General features: G+C 43.2%; 1 protein-coding gene across 9 annotated transcripts in view; it reads right to left on the bottom strand.

Moving 5' to 3' along the window:
- LOC148038088 (putative RNA-dependent RNA polymerase 5) overlaps positions 1 to 20,652 on the bottom strand; it is a 177,557-nt gene extending 156,905 nt beyond the window's left edge. For 4 of the 9 annotated variants that reach the window (XM_087668735.1, XM_087668760.1, XM_087668779.1 and 1 more), the window contains exons 1-6: positions 19,573 to 20,649; positions 19,007 to 19,428; positions 18,746 to 18,881; positions 16,611 to 16,691; positions 16,340 to 16,508; positions 804 to 1,005 (exon numbers count right to left, since the gene is read on the bottom strand). In XM_087668735.1, the coding sequence (XP_087524861.1) occupies positions 804 to 1,005; positions 16,340 to 16,508; positions 16,611 to 16,691; positions 18,746 to 18,881; positions 19,007 to 19,428; positions 19,573 to 19,611 (1,049 nt within the window). In that variant the 5' untranslated portion in view covers positions 19,612 to 20,649. Of the gene's footprint in view, positions 1 to 803; positions 1,006 to 16,339; positions 16,509 to 16,610; positions 16,692 to 18,745; positions 18,882 to 19,006; positions 19,429 to 19,572 lie in introns of all 9 variants that reach the window. The other 5 variants (XM_087668744.1, XM_087668751.1, XM_087668803.1 and 2 more) reach the window with 5 other exon arrangements.
- Positions 20,653 to 22,785: the final 2,133 nt, after the last annotated feature.

Below are 22,785 nucleotides of genomic sequence, written 5' to 3'. Positions count from 1 at the left end.
GTCTTGGCAGCTGGAGAACTCAATAGCACGAATACTACCTGCCCATATCAACATGATCCATTCTCGCATTATGCCACCTGTCTGCACATGTTTTACTTCCATTGTGAGGCTGCACCTCCTATCTTTTGGTAATCCCAGCCATGATTCGTTCTACATTATAGGACCTGTCTACACATGCTTTACGTCCACTGTGAGGGAGTAAGATCAGCTCTTGCTCATAGAGCTTTCAGATATTCAGAATATGCAACCTATAATACAATAGCTAATAGGCCCAAAGTTGCTAGGGGAAACTCAAGAGTCATAGGCATCATGAACCTTTCTCATCTCAAATATGGCTTCAATTTCAAAGGCTGGTTGAAAATTGAGTTTGAATAATTTCAATGAATACTGTGGATCATATTTCTGAATCATTTATTTCCTACCCTTCTTCCCTGAAGTAATGTGCTATTTCTTGAGGTCTCCAATTAGTCGAGAAGCAGTCTCATTACGCGGCATGGTAAGCTCTTTCTACATTCTGTGGGAACAGCAATATATATTGCTTTGCATAGCTATGTTTCCCAAGGCCCCCCACTAGCATATATCTGGAAGAAGGTGAGTAAACACAAAAGCACATGGATGCTTGCTGTATGATGCTATTCAACAAGGTAATGCAGCCAACACACTTGCTTCAAGTGTAGAGATTAATTTTGATATCCTCTCCATAAATTTGCAAAAGCTACCCACATTTAAGACTGTGTACCTTAAGAACTCCCACCTTTTTATGCAGAATATATATAAGCAGGAAGACAGAAAGAGCTTCAGACCTGGAAAACTTCTTAGAGAACGTATGTACATTCTCTATGTGCATCATGTATCGTTGGGCCTCAGAGACATCTTTGAACTGCCTAAAATTGGGATCTTCATAATCAGCCTTTGCCAAAGAATCAGTACATACAAAGAAGCATTTCGGTAAGCTAGATGTGTCTTCCAGTCCTTGCTTCTTCTTGGATTTTGGGTCCTTAAATGCTGTGAACAGAAATTCAATACGTAGTAATGATGTGAGCTTTTCATAAAGAAAATCCAGAACGATTCCTTCAAACAAGAAAGTTTCAGAGCCAGTAATCTTTGCACAACTACTTCGACCATTAACCTGAGTCCAAAATGTAGGGGCAAGGGAATGTTGCAAGTATGTGATAAATGTACACATCAGGTATTAACATTGACACAAAAATGTGCAACAAGGAGAGTAGCCTAGTGGCTCATTACAACAAAGAACAGCTGGCATGACAATGGAGCGGCTCACAAAGAAACACAAACTATTTGAAAGAATGAGTACATGAGTGCTTGATAACACATGGAGTTCAGTGAGGTTGGGGTTGTTTTTGATAGATCAAGCTTGATTCCCTTGCTAGCTTTTCTCATTCTCCTTGGGTTTGGTGTGTGAATGGGACAGCACCATCATCCTATGCCTTCCCCAAAAATGAACATGAAGGAATGCACAATTTTCTCCCTCAACATACAAGTTAGTCTATCAGCACATGCCATGGCACTCGTACTTGCTATTGTGAGCAATTAAGGAAACTTGCACGTGCAAGAAAGCTCAGAAATGGAACTGTACAATGAAAGGGGTGTTGGTTTTACTTTGAAAGTGGGAAGAAAGGGCAAGGGAGAGAAGGGGGGCTGAGACAGAGATGGAGGAGCAAGGAGAGGAAAAGTGGAGTGGCTTCAAACTTTTCTTTCTTGAGACAAGGCAAAAGAGGTGGTGACATAGAGGAGGAAGTATAATAGCAACGACCAGAACAGGAAGATCGGCCATCCAAGAGGAGGAGGACAACGACGACGACGACGAGGCAAGCGTGTTGGAGTAGCAATGAGGCCACAGCGAGGTGATGTGAAAACTGAAAACAGCCTTCAAAGGAGTGGAATTTGGAGGATGAGTGCAATTGGAGGCTAAGATGCTGAAAGGCAGCAAGAGGACCATGCATGCAGCTTGTTCTGCTTAAAAAGCAGCATGGTTACGAACCTTTGAAGCCTGTTACCACCCTTGTCCTATAGAAACCAATCATGAGTAAGTATAATAGAAAAGACTTCTGATCCTACACTCTATATCAAGTGACTCATAGTTGTCCACGTCTCATGGACGGATGGACTACTTCAATCTGTCCTGGATGACATATGATGGCATCCAATCCCAACTGTTTGACCGTTTCAAGCTGCCCATTTGTGACCATTTGGGTTTGTTGTAGGCGCTGTTCAAACTTCCTCTCCCACAACACACATGCACACACCCCCAATATATCATGTGTTCTCTCTCCCTACCCCCCACCTCACACCCCTCTCTCTCTCTCTCTTTTTTTTGGTAAAACTCTCTCTCTCTCTCTCTCTCTCTCTCTCTCTCTCTCTCTCTCCGTAAAAGGTAATTGTATTAATTACGAAAAAAAGGTACAAGTTTACATGATTACATGATTACAAAATACACGAGGGCCCTAGGCCAACGTGTGTAAAATCCCAATACTAATCCACGAAAAAGGTTACACAAATCATGGCAAAGACCCAAAGGCAATTGCCATATGCCAGGGAAGCAAGTCCTCCCGAGGGAGCAAGTCCGAGTGCCGAATGAGATCTATCTGCCAATGCAAGAGACCTTTAAGCCGGGCAATGTGTCTCGGTACATTAGAGGCCGAATCAAAGAGAAAGGCATTCCGCGTGGTCCAAATGTGCCAGCATCCCCAGTATCTGAAAAAGTGGAATAAGATCTTCATATCCAACAGTGGCGGTGTGGGGTAGTTTGGGCGCACAAAAACCCAATCGAAAGGAGTTAGTGAGGACCCCACCACTGCGCGCCAAACTTGTGACAAGAGTGACCAGATATACGCTTGGAAAGGGCCGAGGCAAGAGAAAGACCACCAATCATTACCCGCCAAAGAAAGACCTTGCATTTGAAAGGTGTCTTATTCAACCAGCCCTCCATCACAGTTGCCTTCCACCATGACTGCGATTTCCGCAATCCCCATACAGTATTAGCTTTCACACCCAGCCATTGATGATCTTTAATGAGAAGATGATACACCTGATTAGCAGAGGCCTTTCCCAGACTCAACTGGCTTGCAAGGTCCCAGTCTTGCCAAGGACGATCCACAGCCAGGGCAGGAAAGGGTTACCTACCCCGAAGCACCGACAAAAGCCGTTCCCATAAATCACGGTATCCGCGCGGGATCTTGAAAAGTCTCCTGGCAGTACGAAACGATGCGAGGACATTGCGAGTGGCAAGGGTAGCATCCGCAACCGAAGTCACACCCAAACAGGCCATGCGGTTAAATCTTGGTCTGAGCTGATGTTCGTCTTCCCATGAAAGTAATCTCGAGACTACCAACAATTCCAATTGAAAGGAGTTAGTATGCAAGCGGTCCCCCACTGGATGCCAACGCGCCTTTTGGAGCACCACATTCCAGGAGCCGACCAAATGCAGTAACAGAGAGGAAGAGGGACTGGAAAACCAAGAGTCTGCATTAAGGACATGCCACCAGGAGCCTCGAAGTCGTGTATTACCATGGTGTAACCCACTGTCCTCAAGAAAATAACGGGCTATAATGGTCCATGGGTGACGATCCACACACATGGCGTGAAAAAGAGACCAACGAAGAGCCAGCATATGAGACTCAGCATCCAAAATAGCTCCACCACCCATGCGTTTAGGGGTACATGTATGTGACCATGAAATCCACGAAATACCTGCTTGCAATGAATCCTTCTTCCATAACATGAAACGAATGGGGCGAGTGAGAGCCTTCAAAGTAGGAGTCCACGACAGCAATGGCAAGAAATATGTTAGCATTGGTAGCATAATTGTCTGAGCCACTTTGAGGCGGACATGGAATGGCCACGCTTGCGACTTCCAATACATAAACTTCGCTGCCAGTTTTTGTAAAATCCACTCCAGTAGTTCCTTTGGTCGAACATCCACCCCCAATGGGTATCCAAGATGCCTGACAATGGAGCCACGGGAAACAACCTGGCCCTGCCAGCCTAATGACTGTAAATAAGGCTCCGTGCAACTGAGTATGGCTGATTTAAAGGCATTGATGCGAAGACCAGAAGCATGACCAAAGAGCGTCCAAACATCTAATGCCTTTCGAATGTTGTCCCTATCTGCCCGCAAAATCATAAAGCTATCATCAGCTAGAGATTAGCTAATGAAGTGCTGTCCCAAAAGAAGAGACAATCCGGCCAGCTAAGCAAAAGCTGCCATTGAAGATAACATTGAAAGAACCGGGTGAGTCACCAAGGCAAAGAAGAGAGGACTCAAAGGGCAACCCTGTCTGACCGAGCGTGCAAGGACAAATGGCTCTGTAACCCCACCATTGAGCATAACTCATGAAGAAGCCGCAACACTAATGGTGTAGATCAATCGGGACATCCGAGTACCAAAACCCATGGCAGACATGAGTTCTGCAATGAAAGACCAGTCTAAATAGTCAAAAACCTTTTCCAAATCCAATTGAATCAATACCACTTCCTGACTGGAGTGCCTCGCATAGTCAATAGCCATTTGCACATTTAAGATATTATGCAGAATGTTGCGGCTGTTAATGAAACCATATTGGAGAGGATGCACAATAGCTGGAAGGTGCTTGTGAAGCCGATTCGCTAGCACTTTGGAGAAGATTTTATACATCGAACCCATCAAAAAAATTGGTCTCCAATGTTGCAGCATTGATGGCGAAGGGACCTTTGGAAGCAGTTTGATAAGGCCTTCTTTCCATGAGGAAGGCATGACCCCTGTTTCCCAAACCTGCTGAAACATAGCAGCCAATGGCTTCACCAACTGGGTGGCCGAGTTCTCAAAGAATTCATTGGTGAGACAATCCCAACCAGGACTTTTATCCTTAGGTAGGTGTAACAAAACATCCATAACCTCCTCCTCGCAAATATCTGCCTCCAAAGTAGCTTGCATATCAAGTGGAACCTGCTGGCGGACCAGATCATAGAAGACTGAGCGTGCATGCGTAACCTGGCTAGAAGGCGACAGAGAAGAACCAAGAAGATTCATACAATAATTTCTGCACATATTGACAATGGTCTGCGGATCAGTCACCATGCAACCTTCTGAATCCTGGAGTCTAGTCATATTTTCACGAGCAGGAGAAGCATGCAAGGCGCGAAAGAACTTATGAGTCTAACAAGCACTATCTTGCAATGTGTCGGTCAAGTTGTGCAACTTGGCCTGCTGATAAGATTTCAGCTGAAATACTTGAATAAGATGAGCCAAATGCATCGCCAGTGACAGCAGAAATTCATCATCTGGGGTGTCCACCAACAGGGAACGGACCAAAGCCAGTAAGTCCTCCGCTGCATGTCGACGCCACCAACAAATAGAGGCATGATGGATCCCATACTGCCGAGCAACCCGCTACACATTAGAGAGCATCCGTGCAAAGAAAGCCAAGCCCTTAGAAGCGAAGTCCAATAAGAACCTCTCAATCAATTGCTGCATATAGCCCTGAAAGATTGGATGCTTCAAATAAGACGAGATGAAACGTAAAGGGAGTCTATCCAGCAACTGCATAAAAGGTGCAATAGGTTGTGCAAGCATCTCAAGCTGGAGGGGAAAATGGTCCGACAATGCATATTGCTGCAAGACTTTCATTTCCAGCATCTCGGGAAGAAAATCATCCCCCTGCATGATATACATTCGGTCCAACCGCGACCAAGTAGTTGCATATTGTGCGGAATGAAAAGTAAACCCTGTAGAAGAAGGGTGGAGCCAAGACCAAAGATCTTGCTTAAGTACATGAAGAGCAAAGGCATTCCACACCTGGCTTTCCGGAGCATCCATTACCGAATACCCTAAAGTGGACTAAGAAGAATCAACACACATATTGAAATCTCCCATCAAAAAACCCCTTCTACCAAGTGACATGGAGCTCTGCAAAGTCGTCCAAAGATCCCGTCGGGGTGCGGGGTCATTTGGAGCATAGAGGCCCAGCAACCATAAAATCTCTCTTTCAAATAAGACTTCGATTACCAGAAAGCGGCCCTGTATATCATTTTTAATAAAAACACGCTGGTATTTCTCATGGACAATCATAAGCACGCCCAAATAGTGCATAGCATGTGTCCCTACATAAAACAGGCGGAATCCATGGCAATCCACAACTTTTCCCGCTTCACCATGACTCTTGTGCTCAACTGTACACAAGACATCCCACTGGTTCTAATGCAAGGCAGTCCACATGGCATGTTGCTTATGACGAGAGCAAATGCCTCGCACGTTCCACGTGGCTATCTTCATATATCTTCAAAAAAAGAGAATCAAGAACGAGGCACCTGTTGCCTCGATTTCACCTTTTCCGCGAGAGCGTCCAGGACACCCTCATCCAGAAAATCAGCTAACACTGCAAACGAATTCTGGCAGCCCGCTTTAGAGGCAGATGGAATATCCACTGCCTTTGGAGTGGAACAGGGATAACGACGATCCCAGGGTGTAATCACATTACCTCTAGTATCAAACGCCAGCTTAGCAAGTGGGCCCTTTGGACCGTCTGTATAGACTTTCCTTGTAGACTGATTACGTGGAGCTGAAGGAGCCATAGTACGCGCAGCACGCTGTGAAGAGAACATTTCTTTCCTGCGCATATATGTGCGCACAGAATCTTGTGAAGCATTAGGCCCAAAATCCAGCAGGCTTGCATCCAACTTTTAACATTTTTTTGGACGTGCCTCGATCCAATCATTGCTACGGGAATCCAAACCCAGGACCTGTTGTTTACCTTTATCAACAACATTAGGTGGCTACGGGGCCTCCTGTGCCGGGACATCAAGCAACATGTCATCCTTAGGCAGCACAACATGCGCATCATCGGAAGACGGTTGTCTCTCTGGGCATTCGGCCATAAAATGCCCCAATTTACCACATGAAAAGCAGTGTCCTGCAAAGTTGCCCCATTTCAAGCGAAAGTGCAAAGGATGCATGCCAGAGCAATTGAGGCGAAGCCACGCAGGCCTTTTCCTGGCCGTGTCCCATAACATGCATAAACGATTTCGATTCATAGCCCTTAGGCTTGGGGGAACCAGCACCGTTCCCACGACTGCCATCGCATCCTTTAACAATGGCCAATAGACCGCCGGACAATTTCCCACTTCCACCCACACCGGACATTCTCGTTGAAGCAGGGGCTGGAAGTCTGCCATAGGGCGCCATGGCACAGCATGGACCAAGCGGCAATCAAAGAATAATGGCAACTTGGGCAGGAGCTCAGTCCGATGTGTCTCTGATTTCAGCAACACCTCATAAAAGCCGCAGGGTCCAAGAAAGATCTCCTCAACACACTCCCCTTGCAATAAATGGTGCAACCACTGGCGAATATGGGAAAGCACTGGGATCCTGCCAGTGAAGAAAAGTATAACGGCACGGTCATAAAACACCGAAAAAGACCGCAAGACTGATTTCGGGTCCACCGTGGCTTCCAACACTTCATCAATTCCTGAGTCAGAAAAAGTTTCATGATTATGCTAGACATAATCGCCAAGCAGAGTATTGGCAAAGTCCAGCAAATATTCCCAGTCAATCTCCTGCGAATCCACAGGATCAGAGGCCACCTGCGCATAGGAACATTCCTGAGGGCCCATTGTCTCGTCAGAAGTATGCTTGGAGCGTTTGCCCGCAGGCGGCAGATCAGAACCAGAAGGCATCTCCTCCGTGCACGGCACCATATCCTCCGGCTCCTTTGTATCAGAATCAAGGCCAAGGGCTGTCACCGTCCGGTCTATAAAATCCATATCCAGGCCAGCCATACTGCTGTCCTCTCTCTCTGTCAAGGCACGCAACCAAGGGCAACGTCGCAGGTCCGCGAGGCAGGTCAGCCAGGTCACAGGTCAGCCGATGTCTCGCGTCCGCAGGGCAGGTCAGCCGACCTCACAAGTTCAGCAAGGCGGGTCAGACGAGGGGCCAGGCGGGCGCACCGACACAGGGAATCGCGGGGTAGGTCGTCATGCAAACGCAGGAACCGGCGGACAAGGAAAACGGCACAGTCGTGCGTGCGGGGTCTCGCAGATGGGCAGATCGACGTCGGGCAGGGTTCACGGACAGGGCGCAAACCAAGGTGAACGTGGGCGAACGGGCGCGAACTGGCTCGGACCAGGGCGGACAAGAACGGTGCGAACCAGGGCGGACTGGTCCGAACGGGCGCGGACGGGTCCTCTCTCTCTCTCTCTCTCTCTCTCTCTCTCTCTCTCTCTCTCTCTCTCTCTCTCTCTCTCTCTCTCTCTCTCTCTCTCTCTCTCTCTCTCTCTCTCTCTCTCTCTCTCTCTCTCTCTCTCTCTCTCTCTCTCTCTCTCTCTCTCTCTCTCTCTCTCTCTCTTTGTGCACAACATGCACTTTGCAGGCACCCACAGGCAGCAGATGCAGTGGTGATGGCTGGCGGAGCAACGGCTGAAGTATACGTGTTAATTGGATAGCTGGCGGAGCATGTCGAAGTGACCAGGTGTGCAGCACGTGAGCAGCAAAGAAGCGATTGCCTGACAAAAGCAGTCGGGCGCAAATCCGATAGGCGACGGGGATGCAGCGAACAGGCAATGGCGCAGGTCCAGTAGTCAATGGGGACGAAGGCACAAACAGTCGACAGGTAGGTCAACAGAGCGAGATGTCGAGGGCAAGGCTTGATGTCGGCGTTAGGGGCAAGACGAACCCCACGCTGGTCTAAGAGAGATCTCCCGCAGCGCACAGGGCAGGAATCACGTCACCAGGTCAAGGGAAAGCCAGATCCGCCATCTCTTCCTCCTCTCTCTCTCTCTCTCTCTCTCTCTCTCTCTCTCTCTCTCTCTCTCTCTCCGTAATGGGTTTTATATATTAATTATTGAAAAAAAAGGGATACAATATGATAGCATTACAAAGTGCAAGGCGACACTAGGCCATCATGTATGAACCAGATACAAGGATTCAATAACTACAAAAGATGACAGTATAAGAGGTACCCCAAGACTAGACAAATACAAAGAATCAAGAGGATTCGTGAGATTTTGCCGCATGAGCCTAGACCTTCATTGCCAATGTCTCCAGTACACCATCTTCAAAGAAGTCTCCTGATACCACAAAGGATTTGGGTCTCTGATGTTCAGCCTGCAAGGAAGAAGGTACATCTACAAGGTGGGAGAAAGGACTTGGATACTTACAATCCCAAAGTGTAATGACTCTACCATTAGCATCAAAGGCCAATTGGGCTAGAGGGTCACAAGTGGGCAATGGATCCTTTGCAAGAACATGAGATCAAGTAATAGGCGTGTCCACTAATCTATCTCGACGATGCAAATAAGTGCAAATAGGGTCCTATGAAGAAGAAGATTGAGCAAGGGGTGCAAGCACAAAAGATTCCTTCGCTTTTCCTTTATTACGTCACCCTATATCTCTAAAACTAAAAGAGAAGCTAGTTGCTTGCCTTTAGATGAACTTGGCTGAGTAGGTTGTTGTGGAACAATCGATAGAAACTCGTTATGCAGCTTATTTAGGTCCATGTCCATTGGCTGATCCACCACGGTGCTCTTGCAACTAGGACATTCAGCCATGAAGCGTCACAATTTACCGCACAAGAAACAGTAACCAGCAAAAGTACCCCACTTGTGTCGAAAGCAAAGAGGCCTCATGCCGCTGCAATTGAGATGCAACCAACCAGGTCCCTTTCTACTGGTATCCCACAATGTGCATAGTCAGTTGTGGGTGGTTGTCTTCAAACTTGCGGGTACGAACACAACCAATTGCAGCCATTGCATCTTTTAAAAGGGCCAATAAACTGTCAAGCAGCTCTCCACTTCCACCTGTACCGGACAAGAGTGCTTAAGCAAGCATTGGAAATCTGGCAATGGATATCAAAAGACAATGTGCATCAACTATTTTTCAAAGAAAAAGAGGTACATATAGAGATCCCAATGTGTGTGTGTGTGTGTGTGTGTGTGTGTGTGTGTGTGTGTGTTCAATTTCGAATTTCATGCTTGAATTTCAAACGCTCTACTCTCTAACCTCAAACTTTCTATCCTCTCTACGCTCAAGCTTTGTCCTCTCCACCCTCTTACCCTTGAGCTCTCAAGCTCTCCATCCTCTCTAGCTCAAGCTCTACAAATATAAACTCCTACAATATAGTCTCTAAACTTGTAGTGTATTGGTTTTAACCAACAATTAAGTATAGGTCTTAAAATCATATATACAATTCTTTGGCATTAGACGTAGCATCAAACATCCAAGCTTTATTAGTTTGATTAGTACCATTGAAACCAACCTTCCTTCTTGGAAAGGGCAGGAATTCCTTGATTAAGCACTTAGCTACAACAATCAACAAATGAATATAACTTGAAATGCACAAATTACCTTAATAATCTCATACATTGGACCCCTTTCGGTATTTCTTTAACTTAACTGCTAATGGAATGAGTACAAGCTGAGATTCACAATCTCCTTTGCTATTCCAAAAATCCCTTGTTATACATACAATCAATAAGCAATTCAAGCCAATTGCCCCTTGATTTTTCACCCAAGACTTGCACAAACGGAACCACCAACTAACCAAATGTTGCCTTATTCACAATGGAAGGATTGGCACATGAAATCCCTGTCAATTTCACAAATTTTAAATATCGATTTCAGTGTACGATGCCTTCTCCTATTGGCACGGGTCCCAAGGTGGCTACTAAACCCTAATTTCTACATAAATTTAGGGTTTATAGCAAAGATCTCTCTGTTGTCCACCAAATTTGGCTGAGATCTACTCAAAATGGCTAAACAATGCTGAGATCTCTTGAGAATGGGTTGGAGAAGGTGAGAGAAAGCCAAAATGAGTGAAAAATCTGATTTTCTTCATGAGAAAACTCTAAATTTTTCATGTTACTTACTCCAATCTGCATTTAATGCAATCACCTATTGCCAAACACCTCCAAAATGCTGTCACCTAATCAACAAAACTGTTGCCAGCCCTTGGAAGGTCTATCCTTGCTGTCCCCTCCGTATTGAGTCTCCCAGATGACTGTCTTCTGCAGCAAATTGCTGTTCTCTATTCAAAAAATGGACTAGTAGCTCCCTCCCTCCTCCTCTCTCTCTCTCTCTCTCTCTCTCTCTCTCTCTCTCTCTCTGTGTGTGATTGAATGGCTCAGACCCAACCTCAAAAAACGTTTTCTTGGTTTGCATGGGCATTTTTGCCAAGTGGCAACCTTCTAAATCCATTTTTCAATATTATCTAGCCATTTGATTAAATTTTAGAGTAAAATAATCCTAAAATTTAATTTTAGCCATTCCCACCCTACCCAAAATGAAATGTGCCTATCCATAATTAAATTGGCTAGGCCATTTGCAACTTAGAGCAATCCCCAACCTCTATTGACCCTTAAACTAGCATTAATTAATTGATTAATGCTAATCCCTAGTATCACCACACCAACACCTATTGGCTAAACCACTACCCTAGGGTCCAATCTGATACCAATTGACCAACAAAACCCAATCGGCATAACTTATCACAACTTTTGCCTTTGACACCCACTGCATTCTCGGCGTCCTTGCCCATAGCACTCCCTCACCCCCTCACACTCTCTCTCTCAAGCACAAGCACAAACAAGCAAGAACAAGAAGGAGAAGAAGATGAGAGCTAGTTTTGGCCACACACAAGAATGAGCTTCTTCATTCACTTTTTGCCTTTTATACATGCCCTAATCCCCTTTGGGCACCCATTCTTTTTCTAGATAACTGATCATTTTAGCCTAGATCCTCTTTCCCTATTCCCTTCCTATTTACATTGTTTCTTCACCCATGCCCATCTACATTTACAAATTGCATAGGAGGGAGCCTGGCACTCTTTTACAAAGATTTAGAGTATACTTTTATATTCAAAATGCGCCTTTCTTCTTTTGTACTTGCCCTGAACTTTCTTTAAGGTTTCCCTTGTGCTTTTGGCCTTTTTTCATCCTGTTTCTTCAATCAAGCCACCTTTTTTTCCTTTGCCCTACGTCTTTTTAATTTTCTTTTTGTTTTTTTTGCACTGGGGTTACCATTAACCTCTCATAGCCGAGTACCAATCTCATGGCACTTGTGGGTGAAAACTGAGGTGGTTGAAGGTTGCCATGTGGGTGGATGATGGGGCTTTGGGGAGATTGGTTGTAGAGAAGAAGCGTAACAAAATAAATTAGAGGTTGCAAAGGCCGAGGATAGATTGGGTGGGTAATGGGAGCCTTTGATGTCAGTGGTTGATTCTAGTTGTTGAGTGTACTTGAAAAAGAAAATGAAGTGCACTACCTAGGGGTGTGTCTACCTCACTGTGCAGTGCATGGTGTCCGTGCCAATGAAACTGGGAGTTGAGTCGAAACCTCAGGGAAGCTTGTCGTGTTGTCCCACACTTAAGGACCCACTTTGTGTACAAGGGGAGGTGTTGTGGGTGTATCTTAGAGAGATAGGTCTAACCGTAGGCAAGAGCAAACTCCCTAGGTGTGTCATGCCCTTGATATGCCGTAAGTGTGAAGTGGGGGGACAAAGAAGGCTAGGAGATTAGGCACAGTGTCGACGAACCGAGGCCACCAGACGCATTTAACTTGAGAACCCCTAGGTCCAATGTTTGTGGTACTCTGATGTTACAAGAGAAAGCTCCTTGTTCGTTTCCTTTTGCTTCGCGTGGGTCTTTTCATTTTTTTTCTTTCTTTCTTTCTTTTTTTCTTCTCTTTTTTTTTAAAGATATATTGAGAGGAAGTACACTAGACCTCGTCCTGATGCTCTTCAATAGTTACATTTCAAGGAGCCCTAAGAGATTTGCTGAGGAATGCATGGATTTGCATGTAGCCCTTTTCGTTAATTCTTACATTCAAAGAGGTAGTAGAGTGGAAATGATGATTACATTTGGAGAATCTGCTATCACTCATATCTTCCAAAAGGCTCATACAAAAAGCTGGCAAGAGAGCGGCCCTTAACATCAAGTGGATCGCACAATTGTCTATTTCTACATTGATAACAAAATAGAGGGGTGGCATGTGCTCTTTTGAGGCTACCAATTTTTATTTTGGGAGTCGCAAGAAGCAAAGGTAATTACAAGTGGTAAGGAAAGCGAGGTCGGGGCATGTCGTGAACCTGTCCAAGAAGTGAGTGATAGAGGGTTGGAGGTCTTGTGCCCCAAAGATCAAACATTCTTCAGAAGTCGCGGCATTGACGTTGTAAATCAAAGGGAAGTCATGCTTGCCATGCTTCTCTTGATCAAAATCCACACCATGGCACCTCGAGTAAGCCATGTAGATGGGATCATCCCTTTCAGATACTAGCATGTTGCAAAAAGCCATCCATATCTCAAAATGGGTGTCCCAGATCTTTCGACGCCATTAGGGTTGGGCTTCATAGCCTTTGACCTTTCTTGGCTCTTCCATGACCTTATCCTCCTAGTATTTCGCAGGCTCTATTCTCCATAATGTGGGATTTCTAACCCTCTCTTCTAGCCACCTCTTCCCTAGCCTCTTTGCGACCTGAAGAGCTCCTTCTACCACTTCAAGGGGTAATAATCGATTCAAGGTAAAAGGGTAGAAAATTTCAAATTCAAATGGACTATACCTATTCTCCCACTACTCAAAACTGAGCTCTTCGTCCCTTGGTGGTTCTCCTTGGGCCGTTGTGGTTCGCTCCTCTTAGTGCTCCTACTCTCTGATTCTAAGCTACTCTAACTCCTCCGTCAAGAGCCCCACTTGCACCAAAAGTTGTCTCTGTTGTGTTAAGCTTGGGCTAGTACTGGTTCTAAGGGTATGCTCATATAGCCCATATTTTATGGCCCTGCTTGAGATCTCTAGCTTCCTTTTTATCCCTTCCACGGAGTCGTCACCTCCAGCCTGAGTTATGTGAAGCACTGTGTTTAGAAAGGCCTGTTGCTCAACTTCTAGCCCTGCCATCACTACTTAGGCCCTTGCCTCCGCCATAATTCTCTCGCTTTCTGCTAGGGCAAGGCGTTCAACCAGGTCCCTAACTCTTCCAAGGTTTCTCTCTTCCCATACGCCTTAGCCTTCTCCTCCATCTGCCTCAACTCTTGTGATAACGTTGTCACCACCTCCTCTTATTTTTTCCAGATTAACAGTATCTTTTCCTTGGGGCTGTTTGTGACGATTCAACTCTTCTTTCAATCGTTCCTGCTCTTTGAGGGTCGATTCTCTACCTCTAGCAGCTTTTTAGTTGATTCCTTGTCCTTCTAGGCCCTAACCTCTTGCAATTCCTTCAGTAGTCGTTCCTTTTGCCTTCTCCCCTTATAGAACTCTACATGCGCTTGTATCTTTACCCTTTTTAGCTCCTCTCCAAGTTCTTTAGTTGTTCAAATTGCTCTTCCATATCTTTTTGCCCCTATGTGAGGCGTAAAAAGCCCATTTCCAACCCCATTTCTCCCTCTACCCTCTCCACTTGTAGCTCTTTTGCACTTTCTTCTTCCTTCTTTGCGTCCATTTTCTTCCTTGCCTCTAGTTTCTTCTTTACGCCGTTAACCTGCCTTTGATAGATGGTTATCTGCTTTGTCTTCTCTAGTTGGTAGGCAACGAATACATCCTTCTCAATCTCTAACTCTACCATAGCGGCCTTCCTGTCTTCCTTCATCTTTGCAAGTTGGCCTAAGAGCTCCTGCACATACTCATCGTAGTTGGTCAATGCCGGTATGGCCAATGGCATGGAAGCTGTTGATGCTTTGACACACCTTCAAAACCTATGTTAAAGATCTTAGTTACTAGCTTTTTCCTTATCTCCGTTATGGAAGCTGGAGACCCCCCTTCTGCCACCCTTGATGCTATGGCTAGTACTTTTGCCGATGCATGTATTGTCTTCCGACCGTAAGCGTTCCAATTTACCTCATCCAAGGCATTGGTTGCAAGACTCTTCAACAATGGTATGCTTAGTCCATTCATGAGAGTATTATGTCTCTAGCTTGAGAAAAGGGTGTGGACCATTTTAGCTTGCAGACGAATGGTGGAATCCAAAATATCAGCTAGGCTGATTCCATCATTAGTGCAAACATTCTTTTTGTCCATCTCCAGTATCCCGTACACATCCCTCTTTAGCCTCTCCTCCAACTTCTCTGCTAATCCCAATGTCTTCTCCACAAATTTTGGATTAAGGGCAACTTCCACCCTTTTAGAGTTTTTGCCTTGCCTAATGGTGACTGTGTCATTGTTCCTTTGGATGTCGAAAGTCCTCAGGAATTCTATGCAACTGCCATGCTCAATCTTCTGGCCAACCTTCTCTATGTATCTGTGGAGATTGCACCGCACAATGTGATGTCTCATTCTCGAGGTTTACATTGAGCAATTTTGATAATCCAATGATGGTTGGTATATTTATATTTGATATTTGATATTCGAACATACACAATACATTTAACTTTGAAATCAAACCATGCCTTATAAAAATGTGTTGATAACCATTTTTGTGGTTACAAGTTTACTTTCTTTTGTTTGTTAGTTGGAACAGATCAATTGTACATGTGTTTATAACTAAATTCTCTCTCTCTCTCTCTCTCTCTCTCTCTCTCTCTCTCTCTCTCTCTCTCTCTCTCTCTCTCTCGCTGTAAACTAATTGAATGACTCAAACCCAACCTCAAAAAACGTTTTCTTAGTTTGCATGGACATTTTTACCAAGTGGCAATCTTCTAAATTCATTTTTTAATATTATCTAGCCATTTAATTAATTTTTAGAGTAAAATATTCTTAAATTTTAATTTTAGCCCTTCTCACCCTACCTAAAATTAAATGTCTCCATCCATAATTAAATTGGTTAGGCTATTTGCAACTTGGAGTGATCCCCAATCTCTGTTGACCCTTAAACTAGCATTAATTAATTAATTAATGCTAGTCCCTAGTACCACCACCGACACTTATTGGCTAAACTACTATCCTAGAGTCCAATCTGATATCAATTGACCAACAAAACCCAATCGGCATAATTTATCACAACTTTTGCCTTTGACACCCACTGCATCCTCGATGTCCTTGGCCTATTACCATGAAATAACTGCCATCTACATCACATATGCTTAAACAGCCTTGCGCATTTGATTAATAACTTATCAAATGTTATCGACAAGATTAAAGCATCTCAAAATTTCACATCCCCGTGACAATCGTACTAGTATCGAATGGTACTAATTAGACACCATCGAACATGACAACCATGCAAATGAGTAAATCATCTCAATAACATCTCCTATCATTCTAAAACCCCTTCCCATTGCAACATCTCAATACTTTACTTGGAAAATTCTCAAACCTATGCTAGATAAACATAATCCCCTTGATGATGTGAAAATTTTATGAATGCTTTACTCAGACAATTCCCAACATCTATGCTAGAAGAACATAAGTAAGATGTTAAAAAGCATACCAAAAAACATGTAATGTCGAAGCCCAACCCAAATTCCTTCCCTTGCTACTCTCCTATAACGGCCTTCAACCTCTTGAATGTTTTTATGATCAGCAAAATGGACACGCAGGACACCAGCATCCCCAAAAACTCGTTGTAAAGGGCTACTAGACTGCTCCAAATATGGACCCTGCCAATTGTCATATCAGACTAATTATGCAGCAACATTTCATACATACTAAGAGAAAACTATTTACAATCATCACAAAAGCAAATGAGACTAGACTCAAACCTTGAAGACCTGTAGTCCTTCAGACGTTACTTCGCAGTGAAAGACAATGTGACTGCTTTTCTCCTGCCTGGACCAATCCACCTGCAAAGAAATATGCACACTAAAACAACCAAAACACTTGATCCTCCACAGAACAACCATTTTCTTCAAACTTAAAGTACTGATGCTTTAACATCTTCCTTTTTTGCAGGTACATCTACTGACTTAACCATTCTTTGGTAAGATTCATTCTCGGTAGAACATGCATGTTGACCACACAGTTGCTGCCAATGCCAGAGCTCCCAACTGCATTATCACAAATCATAGTGATAATCTGGGCATGTCATATATACATTTAGAATTGAGGCCTTGCACATGGCACATTTACAAAGTGGTTAGATAAGATGTTTCTTTCAGTGGACAAAGGTGTCTCCAATATGCAGGAGAACACAGATTTCTGGTCTGTCCATCTCTCAAATAAGTTTTAAGACTCTCCAATCTTAGTTGTAATAACTGTCTACAGACACGATTTCCAGTTGGTACAAGCAATTTGCAGCTCATCAAGTGGGTGCACTGTCAGAGTCTCTATGCTTTTCTTGCATGGATAGCAAGTCCTCATTTCCCATGTTAAGTGCTCTCATCCTTCAAATAAGAGTCACAGTTGCCTTTATCTATGGATGAGGCTAACAGAACTTCCTCCACTGTAAAGACAGAGTCTCTTTGATGCCTATTCCAACTTTAACTCGTCTCAATTTCTACACATGGCATGTAAAGACTTAGCATGATGGTGCCATTGGTAGTTGGAAGGAACTATAAGCACAAGAGATAGAGAGATAGAACACAGGGATAAACTAAGAAATCTCAACCTGGAAATAGCTAGACCCCAAGGATCAGAAACAACTGAACCTAGGGCATGCAAATGTATCGCTACAAAATAAAATCCATTTGTTGTGAGCATGGGCACTACTTGCACAAAAGTGTGCAGTCATCCAGCACCCAAGTTACTGCCACAGAACCTGAATCACCGGGTAAGTCATAAGATATACACTCTAGAGTAGATGTTGTTACAAGCTCTATAAAACAATAAAGCTGCTTTTAAAAGTGGACACCAGCCTAGCTGACAATAATTGCATCCCAGTGACAGTAGTAGACTGTAGTTCCATCTCCTTCTTCTGATAATGTCATCCACAATCCCTCCCACATAGCATCTGCTGTCATCTGATCCACTAGTCATACCTGTTGCTTTATACTTGGCATCAAGTTTGTTGAAACATGTGCAACTGAGCCCTCAACATGTCGCATAACAACAGTATAATGTGGGCCCTTGTTGGCTCGTTTCCCATATGATAGGTGCATTGACTTCTGCTAACACATCTCACAAACAGTATGTAACTTAAGTAACTCCATAAAGTCCAATCAGCACCTTCCCAATGATCATACAACTCCAGTCCTATGGATAATAAGCCATCAAAAATGCATAAATAAACATATCAATGACAACAAAGACTAATTCTACCTCAGCAAGTTTTACATTTTCCCTATTGCCTTCTTTAGCCCTTTTCTCTCTTGTAATGGCTCACAAATTAGAAGCTTCAATGTTGTTGACACTCATAGCTTCAATAAGGCTAACACCACTACCACTAGGTAGCTCTTCTACAGTAGCTTTCCCTCTTTGCAATATTTTCTTTGGTCCATCATCCTATTGGAGATTATTCCCTTACGCTCGATGATTGACTGGACCTAGTTGCCTGCTCCCTTGCTGGAGAGAACTAATCTTACTCCAACATGTACTAGCTAAATAGCTAGACTTCCCACATATGTCACATTTAACATTAGGGCAATTCCTAGGGAAATGTTGGCCACCACACACCACTTACAGCTGAATCTTGAGGGGGCACCCTCTTCAGGGCATCAACTCAATGGCAAGCTACAACAGCAGCAAAAACTACTACATACAATGATTACTTAGACAATCAAGTCAATTTAAGAGCACAATTTGGAGCCGGAGTGACCTTCATACAAGAATTCTTCACAACCCATGAACTAACATTTTACACCATACATGTACGAGCACAGCATCTACAAACACGCTGATAATATAAGTATTAAAGAAGTAACTATGTAGATAGAAACATTGATATTGACATGCAACTCACTGTTAATGCTTTTTGATTGGATGAGCTGTAAAATTCTGCATAGTATCGCACTCGGCTGTCCATCTCCGGCAAGCTCATATCTTTAGATGCATATCCTCTAAGTTCGTCAAAAGGAAGAGCCTTGTCCCACCCCCCTCTTCAAGGCCAACACCCACCTCAATCGTATCAACGAGCAAAAAAGAAAAGAAAAAAAAGATTGCAATTTATCAATTCAAAAAAGATTTTAACTGACCCGAATTCAAAAGAAAGGCAATTTCTTACTTTGGAAAGTACGTCAAGAGAAGCAAAACCTTTTCTTTTGACAAAGTTCCAAGTGCCTCAAGGTACTCCAATGATGGTTGTTCGCCACCACAAAGAACCATCTTATCATACCAAGTTGTTAACTTACTCCTCCTATCATCCATGTAATCCAACTTTCTGAAGCTACGGCCTCTTCTAGCTTCAGCCTCAAATGCACATAAAATGCTAGTTTTGCGTATCAAAGTATGAGCGCTAGATTCCATTGATGTGGTTAATTTCAAGGGAGACTTGTACACTTCTTCTTTTTCTTCGACCTCTCTAAAGAATGCATCATCGTATGATTCACAATCATACTCTTGTAATACATTGCTAAGCTCGTTTGCATGCATTATTGTGCCCACAATGGAATCACTATTGTTGCTGTGGTAATCTCCAAAATTGAGCTGTGGCATGAGAATAGTTAACATATCATGAGAGTAATATTAACATATCATGCTTACAATCGAGTCCTTTAATTAGCAACAAAAAATTGTATTGCTTTCAACTATGGCTAACCTAAAGTGAAGAGAAAACATTATAAACCATACCTTCGCCATGGAGCAAGTAGAAACACTGCGTGTCCCCATTGTAATTGGGGAAGTTCCGGTTGTTGACTGCAGGTGCAATGCTTCAGAAAAAAGCTCATGTGGCAGGATAAGGTGAAGTGCTTGAAGTTACGGTGCGCTTACGTGGGGCAGGAATACTCCTGCTCCACATTTTACAATCGCTGCCATGAAAAACCATACAGAATTCTCATGTCGTAAAGTTAAGCACGATAATCTACACCCCGAATGGAATCTCTTCAGCTCAAGAAAACGGTTCTTGAGATACTGTATCGCAAATTGTATGGGCTCCTTTCAGTCCATTGAAAGTAAGGAGGCAACGCTTCCTTCAACGGGGCTTCAGCATTCAAGTACAAAAGGTAAGGTAAGCTCCCAAGTCAGTGAAGTTTCTGTCCAGCAAGGTGAGCTGCCCCCAGTCAGTGAAGCTTCCTTCGGTCAATCAAAGAGTGACAGCATATGTCGTACTCTGGTTTATGCACTAGAGGGAAAATTGAAGCAATCAATGACCAAATTGATGTTTGGTCGATGGCTCTAATTGGACTTTGATATCACAGTTTTGCAATGAATGCTGTTTTGTATGTTAAACCAGCTGCCCTACAGACTTTGCCCCAATGCTTTTACCTTTGTTAGTGGCTTGAAAGCTTGAGCTTGCTTAAGAACCTTGGAGTAAGGCAAAAAGATACATGCTGAAGGACTTAGAACAAAATTTGTTTGTTGACAGTATCTTTGTTGTAATTCATTTGCGATCCATCCTGTCGTCGGTGTGCCGAATCCAGCCTTCCCACAGAGAGAGCGTCTCACAAGCCTTCGAAGCGTACGTAGTCTAGCCGAGCTACGCTACTTCCCCGCTTTTTCTCTCACTCGAATTTCAAACGTTTTCCCAGCAGCTCGTTGGGCAGTGTGCTCCAAAAAGCCTGCGCGCACATGGAACCGCAGTGAATACTTACTAGCGCTTATTTTTGTTTATCGTGAAGCGAGAGAGCAGCAATAGGCATATGCCTTTCTTTTCGATCGCAGCCAGGTGCCCGCCTGCATGAGGTCCTCCCATTTGGTAGCTCCATACAGTGCACTAATGTCCTGTACTCTATTAGCATAAGAATGTATCGTGTTAATACCTCAATTAATATGCTTGAAAAAAATCACAAAGTATATCTAATCATATGTTAAGTAAAATGAAACGTCTCTTTTTTTAAACTATGCATCAGATGAACAATACTTACAAGTTTTTGGAGTTGATCCGAGATGAGATTTGGTGGTTTTTACCTTTTATTTTTTCTTATAAATATGTTTTGTTTGACAATCAACTTACACTTCTGTAAAAGCAAAGAATTAATCAAAAAAAAAAATTAAAAACATATAAACATGATATACAAGCAAGCATGCCAAAGAACTAGCACAAGTCTTTTCGTTGTTTTACAATTATGGGGGAAGATGTCATTTTCCCATCTTTCAAAAAGATAGGCATCACTCTTTTTCTTTTCTTTACTTTCCTTTACTCTCGGTGTTGACAAAAAGGAGTAAATGTAGATTCTAACCTTGTAAAATATCGTATATATGAATATCATAGTTGCCTTTCCTAACTTGAAGCTTGTAATGATTAGATAGAAGCAAATGAGCAAACTATATTAATTTTAAGTAAGTAATAAATTGCTTAAAGATAAAGTAAAACAATTATTAGTTTGGCGATGGAAAGTAACAAGTAATGAATTGTTTAATGATAAATAGCTACTTATTTAAAACTAACCCATTGAGCCCAACACTAACTAACTTGCTTGACTTAAAATTAATTATTAGTAATTAATTAATATAATAATCCAATTAAAACTAACTCTCCTAGTCCCTAACTAATACCTATGTAATCCCCTTATTTTAAAGTAAATTGTATCACTATTTAATTAAGAGTATAACTACTATAACAAACTACTAAAACTAATCCTAATTTCTAAATTAACTAACCCCCTTATAACTACTAAAAGAGGTTATAAAACTAACTCTACTTACTAAAACTAAATTAATGCTAAAGAAAATTAAACTAACCCCTTAAGCTTAACATTTGACTAATCCCTGTATAAAACCAACTCTAATTACTAAAACTAAACCAATGCCAAACTAAATTAAACCAATCCCTAAAGCTCGACATCTAACTAATCCCCTTATAACTCAATTACTTTAATAAAACTAAACTAAATTAAACTACCCCCTTAAGCTTAACATCTAAGTAATTCCCTTATAACTCAATTAGTATGTGCGTTATAAGATATATGTAGATATTGAAAGGAGAGAAGGATCAAAGCTTGCACTCGAGAGCTATGGAGGGAGAGCAAGAGCAAGAAAGAGAGGTTCAAGAAATGGAAACTCCAACAGTCACAATGTGTGATCGCCTTCCTTTATTCAAACTGTCACTAAAATAATAAAGAATAAAGTGACGGTGACGGGTGCCCGCCACTTGCAGTGTGCAGTAGCGGTGACTGTCAGTGTAGTTATATGCAGTGTAGGGGTAGCATCAATACCAATGTCAGCAACCAAACGACCCAATCAAATGGCCTCCTTGCAAGCCTCAGTGGCTGCAACATACTCGACCTCTGTAGTAGAAAGGGCCGTGCATTTCTGCACCTTGGACATCTAAGAAACAACACCTCCAGTATAGGTTAGTACATAGTCGAAAGTGGACTTCCTACTATGTGCATGTCCTGCATAATTAGAGTTAGTGTACCCCACGACTCCAGTATCCGGGCTGCCATAGCATATGCACATATCTGCAATGCCCTTCAGGTACCTCATGATACCCTTCATGGCATCCCAATGCTTCTTGCCAGGTGTAGCCATATAGCGTGCCACAACACCAACTGCAAAGGCAATATCTGGATGAGTAGCGATCATGGCATACATAAGACTGTCCACTACGGATGGATAGGGAATCTTGGCCATCTCGGCCCTCTGCTTATCTGTCTGCGGACAATCGGCCTGTGATACCTTCACATAAGAAGGCAATGGACAGCCAATAGGCTTTACGTGCTGCATGTGGAAGTGCTCAAGGACTTTATGAATGTACTCCCTCTGTGAGACAAGTAGAGGAGTCCCTGATGCCTGTCGGTCTAATGCGCATACCAAGTATGTGAGAGGCCTGTCCTAGAATCTTTCATCTCAAAACTCTTTTTGAGCTGAGCCTTAAGAGCATCTAGCTCATCATGAGCTTTC

Source organism: Lygodium microphyllum, chromosome 3 (assembly GCF_053477565.2).
Source record: "Lygodium microphyllum isolate KBCC chromosome 3, Lygodium_microphyllum_v1.1.10, whole genome shotgun sequence".
NCBI lineage: Eukaryota > Viridiplantae > Streptophyta > Polypodiopsida > Schizaeales > Lygodiaceae > Lygodium > Lygodium microphyllum.
The sequence above is the reverse complement of the archived record's forward strand: the minus strand, read 5'-3'. Positions and strand labels throughout refer to the sequence as shown.